Source organism: Geotrypetes seraphini, chromosome 17 (assembly GCF_902459505.1).
Source record: "Geotrypetes seraphini chromosome 17, aGeoSer1.1, whole genome shotgun sequence".
NCBI lineage: Eukaryota > Metazoa > Chordata > Amphibia > Gymnophiona > Dermophiidae > Geotrypetes > Geotrypetes seraphini.
In genome coordinates, this window is record NC_047100.1 from 33,709,195 (window position 1) to 33,721,312 (window position 12,118).

General features: G+C 39.3%; 1 protein-coding gene across 2 annotated transcripts in view; it reads right to left on the reverse strand.

The window, feature by feature from the left end:
* The window catches only part of ATP2B2 (ATPase plasma membrane Ca2+ transporting 2), a 691,115-nt gene that overhangs the window by 340,894 nt on the left and 338,103 nt on the right, over positions 1 to 12,118 (reverse strand). For both annotated transcript variants that reach the window (XM_033926077.1, XM_033926076.1), the window contains one exon: positions 7,219 to 7,416. In XM_033926077.1, coding sequence (XP_033781968.1) covers positions 7,219 to 7,416 — 198 coding nt within the window. The remainder of the gene's footprint in view (positions 1 to 7,218; positions 7,417 to 12,118) is intronic.

A 12,118-nucleotide genomic window follows, 5' to 3' on the forward strand; every position in this document is an offset into this window, starting at 1 on the left:
CTAAATCATGGAGGAAGATTTTATATATTGTGATGAAACTTAGGTTAGTGAAATAGTGCTTTTCTGAACATCATTTTGCACTTTTGGTTCAGATGTAGTGTTACCTCAACTTGATTACTGTAATTCTTTTTATTTGAAAACTGATCAAAACATTGCAATAGCTCCAGAATATTGCAATTAGATTCATTTTTGGTCTAAAAAGATATGAAAGTGTTGTATTAGGGTATAAGAATCTTCATTGGTTATCAGTTGAGAGGCAAATTAAGTTTAAATCGTCTTGCATATAGTTCTTTGTATATTATAGACGGACTCGTCAGATCATCTGATTTTGCTTTTTCTCATTTGCATTATTCTTCCACCAGATTATGTGGTACTTTACAACTACATTTTCCACAGATTAGAGGAGTGCAGTATAAACGACATCTCAACTACTCTTTTGCTTAAGCTGCCATTACAATTTGGAATAATCTACCTGTTCACATTAAGAACATTAAGAATTGCCGCTGCTGGGTCAGACCAGTGGTCCATCGTGCCCTGCAGTCCATTCACGCTGCAACCCCTAGGTCAAAACCAGTGCTCCCAAATGAGTCCAGCCTCATCTGTATACGTTCCAGTTTAGCAGGAACTTGTCCAACTTTGTCTTGAATCCCTGGAGGGTGTTTTCCCCTATGACAGACTCCGAAAGAGCATTCCAGTTTTCTACCACTCTCTGGGTAAAGAAGATCTTCCTTACGTTTGTACGGAATCTATCCCCTTTCAACTTTAGAGAGTGCTCTCTCGTTCTCCCTACTTTGGAGAGGGTGAACAATCTGTCTTTATCTGCTAAGTCTATTCCCTTCAGTATTTTGAATGTTTCGATCATATCCCCTCTCAGTCTCCTCTTTTCTAGGGAGAAGAGGCCCAGTTTTTCCAATTTCTCACTGTACGGCAACTCCTCCAGCCCCTTAACCATTTTAGTCGCTCTTCTCTGGACCCTTTTAAGTAGTACCATGTCCTTCTTCATGTATGGCGACCAGTGCTGGACACAGTACTCAGGTGAGGGCGCACCATGGACTGATATCAATTATTTTAGTTTCGTAAAAATATGAAACTTTTTTTATATGACTTGTAATATTCATGTTATGATGATATTTTAATTATTGATTGTTTTTGTATTTTCCCATAGATTTTACGGCCTCTTTGAATGTAAATCGCCTTGAACCTTTTTGGTACAGTGTAATTAATAAATTGTGGATTAGATTTAGGGCTTAAAGAACCAAATGTGTATGAATGCACAGCCCTCATTTATTTGTTAAGTGCTGTTGTCCAGCAGATGTGACTACATAGCTCTTTTTGCAAATCTCCACTCTAGAAAATGCCAGAGGAATCTGGAGAGCACTCAGGGAATGCTTTTATGAAGAAGTCTCTTACTGTGTTAAGGTATCTCAGTCATCATATATTGTTTAAATCATTGTGTGAAAATGGATGTTATAAAACCTATCTTATCCATGTACTGAATTGCTGGAACCAAGCGCATGCTGCTGTGTAAAAATAAGACATTATTGGAATTACTAATTAGTGTGAAGTGCTGCTTTCTTTGAAGTAAGATTGCACCCTGAGGTTCAAAAATGAATAAAAGCTATAATTTGTATGCCTGAGAACAGGCCCTGTTTTACCATCTGCAAATGAATTTGTCTACAAATAAAACTGCCTGGTCATGTACAATCAGACAGGAAATAAACTGAGGGACATTGGCAGAATGGGTGGAACACAGAAATGAAATGGGGGAATTCTTTAAAGTCCACCTATAGCTAGGTACCTACACTGGCACGCCTAATGGTTTAACAGACTAATTGATGCTGATAACTGACCATTACTCTTAATTGGATATTAGGTGCCTAACTTATAGATGCTTACCTCTTTGAGGCAGGTGCCTTAGACTAGGTAAGGTTAGGGGGCAGATTGTGGCATGTTTTGCATATGTTTTGGACACGACAAAATTGTTGGTACGAGATTGGAAGTGTGAATATATGAGTTAAATCCCATGAGGCTGCCTGAAAAGAGAGCAATCATTCCTGAAATTTCTTGCATTTACATCCCTTAACTGAGGGGCATGAAAACAGTAAGAACATTCCACCATGTAACTCGTCTTGTTCCGCGTAGTGCACATTCACCAGATTCTATAAATAATGCAACTGGATAGTGTTTAAAACTCATGCTTCACAATTGTACCTGTTTTACAATCTACTACTACTATCCATTCAGTCATGTCTGACACTTGAATATTCTGTAGGCCAGTCCTCAACATGCTTCCCTGTTTTCCACAGCTTCTTTCAATTGATGTTCATTCCTGTGTCATTTTTGATGGTATTCAGCCAACGAGCCTTTGGTCTCACCTGCTTCCTTTTACCACTGACCATTCTGAGTAGCACCTCCTTTTCTAGTGAATTCGCTCTCATCACATGTCCAGAGCAGGTCAGTTTCTGTCTGGTAATCTTGCCTTCAGGGGACAACTCTGAGTTTATATGTTCAAGAACATCTTTGTTGGTGATCCTAGCTGTCTATGGGATTCATAGAAGTCTTCTCCAGCACCACAGCTCAAAGACATTAATTTTTCTTCTATCTGCTTTTGTGAATGTCCATGTCTCACAGCCATATGTTGTAATTGGGAACACAATGGCAGTAATCAGTCTTTTTTTGATGGTGACAGACATCCTTGCACTTCCGAATTTGTTCCATGCTCACCATGGCTGCACACCCCAGTGCTAACTGACGCTTGATCTCTGCTGTTGAACCACCACTGTGATTAATGAGGGACCCAAGGAAAATGAAGCTGGCACCCATTTCTATTTCTTAATTGTTGATCCTTATGTGGACTTTCTTGTTGGTGGATGTCATAATTTTGATCTTCTTGATGTTCAGGTAAAGTCCTATCTTCTTGCTTTCTTCTTTCAGCTTTAGGATCAACTTCTTGAGGTCCTTCTCACTCTCTGCAAGCAGGGTAGTGTCATCTGCGTATTTTTACCCCAACACTTGAATCATCTAAGGCCAGCTTCCTCATGACTACTTCTGCACAGAGGTTGAAAAGAAATCTAAATAATCAGTCAGAAAAACTCAATAAGCAAAGAGGTGATAAGAGGAATTGTGGAATATGTACTAGAAATAATTCATGAAAAAAGCATTTGTAGACAGTTGAACTATTCTGGCTCTAAGCAAAGAAATTAAACTGATTTCCAGTTCTCGAGCCATAAGTATACACACACTTAACATGATCAGAGAGAGAGAGCCAGCTGGCAAATGCAGTTTAAACAATAAAGTCCAACACTGAACACAGACAGACCCTCACCTAATACAGAATAAATAACCAAAGGCACAGAATTAGAAAGGTGCAGACAAAAACTGAATTGGAGGATGGTTCACAGCCAGTATATATATAAAAAAAAATTAAAGAAAATAAATGCAGATTTTGTAACACTGAACTGGAAAGAGTCACACATCTCATTGTTAGGTGTGATGTGCTGATGTCAGAAAAACTATATATATAAAAGCACAGAAGGGTAACACGTCTCATCCATTGGAAGCTTTAGAAATACTATCACATTGCATGTCAGAAAACCAGTGGGATCATGACCCAAACAGAATTGTGGAGAATGAAGCTGTGATCACCTAGGACATTGCTATTCCCAAAAATAAAATGTTCAGTGCAAGAAACCCAGAAACTATGGTGATGCAGGGAAGTAAAAGAACAGCACCACTAGCAGAAGCATTATGAAGGGAAGATCCTTAAGTACCAACAAATGCAGTCAGAAACTAAGAAAACGTGGTGACTAGATTTAAAAAATGTATTGGATGCCACCAGCCTGATTAAAAAAGAAATTCCAAGCAAAACTCAATATGTTATCAGGGCATATCACTTCTTGTGATCACCAGAAAAACGATCTATTAGGAAAAAATGCAAGTGTTGAGATGCATAGTAGAAGTGAATCTGGGAGACTGATCATCTCCAATATGCCTGGGCGCAGAGGAGACATTCATTTCTGTCATGGTATGTGTAAAATGAGCTCATTTGGAGACATTACCCCCAAGAGAAGCATGAATAAAAAGGAGACTTAAAGACTAATAATAATTTCGTCTTTAACAGTAGTAATTGCATCAAAAAATGTTCAAGCTGAAACCTCGTTCAGCATGAGCTCTGAGTTAGCTGTAATTATTGTTTAATTAGCAGTAACATGAATTTCATATTGCAAAATATTTTTTTGCTGATCAGAACTCCATGATTTTGTCAAGAGCAGAATGTTTCTAAATTAACACGGGGTTTCATACAAACGATGAAATATCGTTCTAACCCCCGCCTTTACAAAGCCGCCCCAGCAGTTTTAGCCCTATGCCCTTGCACTGCAGAAATCCCAATCAGTATGCAATGGTGGCAACATCCCATTGCCAGATTGCATAGTTTTAAGAGGAGTCCTGGTACAAGATCCTTGAGCAAGCACAGTTGCTGCAATGACTGAATTAAATGAATAAAGAAGGCAGATTGCACTGAGATGGAACATTAGTTTAAAGGTCTGTCCTACGCCATATAGATCATCAGGATTTGGATTGGAGAGGTGGGAACCATACACAGATGTTGCTCAGATAGGAGCAAAAGTGTATATTCCAAATAAACTGTACTGCCCAATTATGCCCATTACAGAAATGGACTGAACAGCTTTTTTATGATGATTAAACTTTCGGTTCATCTAACTACTTTGCTAGTGATGCTTCATATACTTTTATTTAGTTTTAGTTTAGTTTATCATAATTCATCTATATCTAGGCAATGTATAAAAAGCATTCAAAATTGAAGTAAAACAACCCCCCACCCCCACAAAATCCAACCATCTATCAATATAGATTAAATCTAGTCAACCTTCACACATATATCCAGTGGCGTAATAAGGGGAGAGGGGAGTGGTGAGTAGGGTGGTCAGCCCCAGGCAACATTCTGCTAAGGCCACCCCCCCCCCCCGGTTGCTCTCCTTGCCACACATGCTCACCCTTTGCCTTCCCCTGTACCTTTTTTACTTCCCCGGCGCGAGGTTGTTGCCCGCATCGGCACTGGTGCTCTCGACCTAGGAAGTGACATCAAATGATAGAGCATGCTGCTCGTGCCGGAGAAGTTAAAAAGGGACGGGGAAGGGGAGAGGGATGCATGCGTGGCAGGGGGTGTGGGAGGGCACCACTGCCACGGGCACCACGTACCCTAACTACGCCAGTGCATATATCCCAATCCTATGCTCATCTATAAACACATCATATCTCAAACTGTTATACAAAATTACAAAGTCATTAATTAAATGCTGCTACAACCCCAATTCCCCAAGCTGCCATAAATAGATGCTGAAAAATTAAGATAGATGGCAACCTTTACAAACAACTGATGTTTCCGGAACTTGGAGGCTTGGTGGATGGCAGGCTGACAGTTTAGCTCCCACCTCTGAGCATCATTATTTAAGATAAAAAGAGTAAATTATTCTTCTAATAAGGAAAACCTCTCCAAAATGACTTCAAATAAGCAGGAGATCCAAGAGACACCTGTAAAATCTACAAGTAAAGTGAAAAATCTAAAGGAAGATCCACAGGTTCCTAGTGGGAGCCCTCTCCCAAAGGATGCACTAGATATAATTGAGGTCTTGGAGGAACTGAAAAATATCAATCTATCAATAAAAGAATTAAGGAAAGAAATGAACCTCATGAACAGCAAACTGGATATTGTAAATAATAGATTGGACAAGATGGAAAACAGAATTGAAAAGATAGAACAGATACAACAAAGAAGACCACAACATATTAAAAGAAATGAAAAATAAAATGACAGATCTGGAAAATAGATCCAGAAGACAGAACATACGAATTTTAGGTTTAAAAGAAGGAGTTGAGGGGAAAAACATGCTTTCCTTTCTGGAGGAAATGATACCAAAAATCTCTAATGCTGGTTGATTTCCAAAATCATCAAGTGCTCTTCGTCCAAAAGTGCTCCAAAAGTATGTGATATGTCAGTGAAATCCTCTCAAACAAAATAACACACTACTCCCGCTTTTGTTTGAGAGGATTTCACTGCCATATCACATACTTTTGGAGCACTTTTGGACGAAGAGCACTTGATGATTTTGGAAATCAACCAGCATTAGAGAATCTTTCTAATCAGACTTTCAAACCCTAACTGGAAGTTGAATACGCAGTACTGCCTCCTAAGTTAAGTACAACTTTTATATACAACAATGACTTTATAAGCTGGCTATATTGTTCAAGGAAGGCAGGTGGGTGCAATGATGTCTGGTTTCAACTAATGAGCATTATTGCTATGTTTGACGGTGTTTTAAACTGAGCACTCACAATATAATATTTAGGTTATATTGATTTCAATAGTTTTTAATGAAAAATAATATTTTTCTATTGAATTTGAATATAAATCATGAGTTTTCTGTGAATTCAACTGCCATGTTAACAACAGAGCTTAGGGGCTAAGAGCCTGATTCTGTATAGGTCAACGGTATCAGCAGCCGCCTAAGAAATGGTAGCTGATCATGTGTCAATCATGCAACAGCATCCTATGCAGAATCGTGCCTACGCTCCCAGACTGAAACGTAGGCTTTTGAGGTTGTGTCATATTTATAGACAAGTCAATCACAATTTTATAATAACGGCACTTATATAGATATATTTGAGGATTGTAGCCCAATAGTGTTACACTACACAACGGGTAATCTGACAATCCCTGAAGAAGCTATGATGCTGTATCACCATTGATGTGTCTATTACTGAAAGATCTTTAATTTATAAGATAGCTTTGCTATATAAGAGCCGTTATTATAAAATTGAAATGTAGGCTAGCATTTTTGAGGCCTACATTTCAGGCATCTGTCTCATCAATGTAGATGTGTATTGACGCTGAAGCCCACCTACGGCCACTTCCAGGTGAAGCCATATCCACGCCCCCCTTGGGAGTGCTTCCAGAGACGCATTCCAGAGGCCTACGATGTGGTCGTCCTGCCTCAGGGAGGCTTTTTTTTCCTAAAACATGCATCACAACTGGCTGCCCGATGGGCAGTAGGACGTCTCCCACCACCTGCATTTTTGAGAATCAGGTCCTAAATGCTTGCATAGTATTTTCATAGGTTTCCAACTGTATAATCATTTCAGAAATTTATAGATACAGAAGATATCACAAAAAAAATAATTGTTTTAGACATACAATACCTTCATTACTTTCCCCAGGAGGCCGATAAAATGAAAGTCCCAAAGATATGATGGCTGCAATTTCCAAAATTATTAGAGTCACATCCTGTAGTGCTTCCCAGACTAGCTGTAAGAAAGTTTTTGGCTTCTTTGGAGGTATAAAGTTTTGTCCAAATATTTGCTTTCTCCTTTCTAGATCTGCAGCAGTCCCAGGTAATCCTATTAAAAAATTCAGAACAATTATTTTTTTGTTAGACTTGTCTTTAGTATTACAGCAATGATTTTATGAAACACAATTTACATAAAGAGATAGGAATACCTTGCCATCACAAATCTCTTTATCCTTCCCAACAAGATTTCTGGCAATATTATTTTTCTATCCATCTGCTTCCAATATTTTCTTTCCTTTACTCATATTAACCTTCAGGTTTAGGACATGTACTGTACAGTCCAGTGATCTCTTGTGGTTGACAGATCCAATTCACTTGCAATCCTGCTTTCTGACCTATTTGACTGTAAATCTTGGCTTAAGACCTTTGTCTTAGCAGCAGAATAAAAGACAAGAACCTCAAATACAAACCGCACTCCGATTTCTCAGTGTAAATGCTCTTGAAAGCCAGCTCTACACTGATGAACTCAGGCTTTTGGATTTTATTACTCTCCTGTGCCACATACAGGATAGGCACAGTGGCTCTCATTCTATAAAAGACGCCTATAGTTACGCACCTAGATTTAGACAATCTAGGTACCTACTTAATTTTTTAAAACTGGTTTAATCAACACTGATAATTGAAAGAGACGTTTAAAAACAATTAAAAAGTGATTACAAAAAATTATTTTGCCAGTAGGCGCCTAGCATTTCGATGTAAGTGTCTACAACCATGGCACCTAATGGCAAGTAGGCATAATTAAAAGCAGATTCAAGGTGGGTGCAGGGTGGAAACTGGGCATGGATTGACTTAAGACACTGGTAGGTACCTCCCTTTGGCGTACTAATTTAGGCAAGAAAATCCTGGCATAAATAGCAATGTGCCTAAGGATTTAATGCCTACCAGCATCTAGGAAGGCTTAGAAAGCAATAGGTGCAATTCTATAAATGACACTTAATGACTGACTGACAACTACGCCATGTTTTGTATGATTACTTGTATTTCCCTATTTTAATTGTAAATCACTTATAATTTTATGTAAAGCGATCAATCAAATTTTAATAAACTTGTAAACTTGTAAATGACACCTAGGACTTAGGGCGTCGGACCAGCACAGAGGGGAGGACACGCTGGGCTCAGAAGGGGAAGATCGAGAACGTTGCCGTGGGCCACATAAAAAGGCCAGGTAGGCTGGATTCAGCCCGAGGGGGTTGGGTTTGATACATGTGCCCTATATCTTTCTTGAGATAAGGAATCCAGAATTGAACGCAATACTCCAAAAGAGGTCACACCATGGAGCGATATAGAGGCATTATAACATTCTGACAGATTAAGGATAGATTTGTTGGATGTTTATTAATTTTGAAGTAATTTGCACTAAAATGTTTGAATACACTAAGGCCAACACTGAAAAACAGTCATGCAGACTGTGGCAGTGTCAAACTTATGAACGCATTTTTTAATTTTAAGCTTGGTCTGATCAACAGATAACATTACATTAGTTTCTTTCCTTGCCTGGTGTTATTTTTCTGGCGCTTTTTCCTTCCTAGTCTCAAATCCACTTCCTTCAGATCAACATTATGATTTTAAGTTTTAGTACTCATATCTTTTGTACTCATTTAATATTTTTTCATTTTTAGCTCATCGGTGTTACTGTGTGTCAGGACACTTTTTGACACCCTGAGTGGCCACGCTATTGAGTAATACAGCATTTTTATGAAGTCACTGAACTGTGATAAGAACATAAGAACAGCCCCACTGGGTCAGACCAACAGTCCATCAAGACCAGTAGCCCATTTTTATGGTGGCCAATCCAGGTCACCAGTACTTGGCCAAAACCCAAGGAGTAGCAACATTCCATGCTACTGATACAGGATAAGCAGTGGCTTCACCTATGTCTCTCTCAATAATGTGTAGTCTAACAAAGCTGTCCATTTGAGATACCTTAAGTACCTGGTGATTTTCCATCCACTCTGCTGTTTTTCCCTTTTTTCACCTCAAACATTAAACAGTCATAAGAACATAAGAACATAAGAACTGCCATCTCCGGATCAGACCTTCGGTCCATCAAGTCTGGCGATCCGCACACACGGATATATATATTCTGATGTGGGGCATATTTGATGAAGAGCTAAAAATTATCTGGCAAGTAGTGATATTCAGCTGCTAATTGTATAATTTATCCATTCAAGTAGCACCAAATAAATAGTAGATACATCTTGAAACTGAAAACTTCATTTAAAGTTCTACGTGTATTTTCAGCTCTGGGCACACAGCGGGATTCAGATATTTGAAATGTCCCTGGATACCTCCAAAAAGCCGTTCAGATTATTGGCACTTGGACGACCTGTCTTTTAGATTGTCCAAGTGCCAACTTCGATGGGTTTTTATATGTATTTAAGTTTTGATTATGAGCTCCATAATCATTTAGATCTATATTTCAAATTTCTTTAAAAAAAACATTAATGACATTCAATTTTCATCTAACTTTAAGATTCTGTGCTTGATTTTTAAGTGTATACACAAAAATATGCCAAAATATTTTGTTTAATCACTTGTCTAAGCATCAGCCAGCTAAGGAATTTTAGATCTTCCCAACAGAGAAGATTGTCACTACCATTTTTGGCAGGTGTATACGCAGAGGGTAATTCTTAAAAGCATTTCAGTGCATAAAGCACAGTATGACTGAGTCTTCCTGCCAAAGACCAAGAAGTCATTGTTTCCCTTAGACAACAGTCACTTCTAGGTAACTCCGTTTAATAGACTAGAGGAGCATATTGCAGTTAAATATTAATAAGCATCTGCTGCTTGTTAAAGTACCAGGAAGAGGCAGCAAAAATACAAATGAATTGTTACTTCAGCACATCTTTCACTCTGCTGTAGATTTGTGCTGGCAATGTTGATCATTAGCCTCATAGAGGGTAATTTTCAAAGGGGGAGCTTAGGGTGTGTGTGTTTTCAGGGACATATTTTATGCGAATTTTAGAAAAACAGATAGGTACCAATTTGTTTTTATAAATAGCTAATTTAAGCTGAATAAAATTGTGTCTCCAGGGCCTATTGTAGAAAAATAACAGACATTTAACATGCTGGTCTGAATACTGGCTGGTGCCTGGTCAGTGACATAGTAAGGGAAAGAGGTGCCCCCCCCCCACACTCCTTCCATGTGCTGATCGAAGGCAGGAGGGGCAGCTGGGGCGCCGGCGGATGCTGAAAATCATTTGCGGTATTTTCCAACCGCCTCTTCCTGGTACTAAAGTCAGGCTACACCAATCAGGAGCTGCTTTGACACGCCAGATAGCGTGTCAAAGCAGCTCCTGATTGGTGTAACCTGTGATAAGCGGACTATGCCTGCTAGGAGTGTCCCTAGCTCAGATTCTAGGTTAAGTCCTGCCACAGTCCAGAATCTGCCTTTTTCCCCATATTCTGCCACTCTGTCTGAATTTCCTGCTAGGGCCAGTAGAGGGAGTAAGAAAGCAGCAGTGCTGAATTCCCATCCCCCTCTGAATCACAAGATGAATCTCAGGAAATCCTTTTCACCTGAGGGTTGGGGGCGGGGCTGCAAGCTATTTTCTCTGAAGGCTAGGCTCCTAGATAGACAGATGGGAGAGGAACAGCAAGAGGGAAGGTCGCAAGGCTCAGGGTTGAGAGCTCCTGATGGCAGACCAGCTCCAGAGGACATGGAGATTACTGAGGCTGAAGGAGAATTGCCTACCAGCCTGAGTGAGGAACCGTTGGCTATGGAATTTGAAACAAGCCCTGAAGCCAGTGTTGAAATGACTCCTGATTATACTCCCATGGAAGTTTGCACCACAAAAGCAAGTACTATTTGAATTTTGCTGAAGTTTGTTTTGGACTTTTCTTTGGATTGTGCTGTCTGAATTAATCTTACTCAAGTTAAAGAGTGGATTGGAAAATGCTAAGTTAAGCAAGGACTTTTCTTTTGGAAGTTTGGAAGTTTTCTTCCTTGAAAGTTAAATAATGTTTTTTTTTTCTTTTTGAAATTGAAGCATGCTTGCTGTGCTGAGACAGTGGGGTAAGCCCCGTGTTACGTGGTGGGATAGCGGGCCTAAGTTCAGGCAAGAATAAGACCACACGGCGCACACTGTCCTTCCAGCCTCAAGTGGCTGAAGAAGCCAGTACTTGTATATTGTCTGGTTATTTTGAGTTTTGGGAGGAAAAGTTTTTTTTTCTCTTCTTTGCTTTTGAACTCTATTGAGACTATAATTTGAATGAGAGTTTGTTTAAGTTGAACTCTTTTTGAGTTTTCAACTAAAGACTTTTCTTGGGAACTTTGTGCTCGATGATATGAGAATTTTGTAATCCTGACAAGCAAATTATTCTTTTTTCTTTGTTTTGAACAATTAAATACAAACCTGAATTATTGTTTGAAAGCTGTCCCTTTTTCTGAAACGTGAAAACAAGTCATCCTTGTGAGACATGCAGCAACTCACAAGAGTTTAATTGTGGCCAGTATTCCCAGGCCCTCTGCCTGGAGCGTGCCGGTTACAAACCGTGACTTTAGTACCAGGAAGAGGCGGTCGGAAAATACCGCAAATTACTGAGTCCGCGATTTGCGAACTGCGAATTTGCGTGGGTTTACTGTACTTAAAAATAAGTTTATAATAAAGAAGCCAAGCAGTTGTAGTTGATTCAGTGTTGGTTTCTGAAAGAAAATTGCTGAAAAGATATTTAAACTGTCAAACCTGTTACGTTTTCAAACCTCGGTGTACAGTTCAGGCTCCTGAGGTCATAGACCCCTGAATTTATAC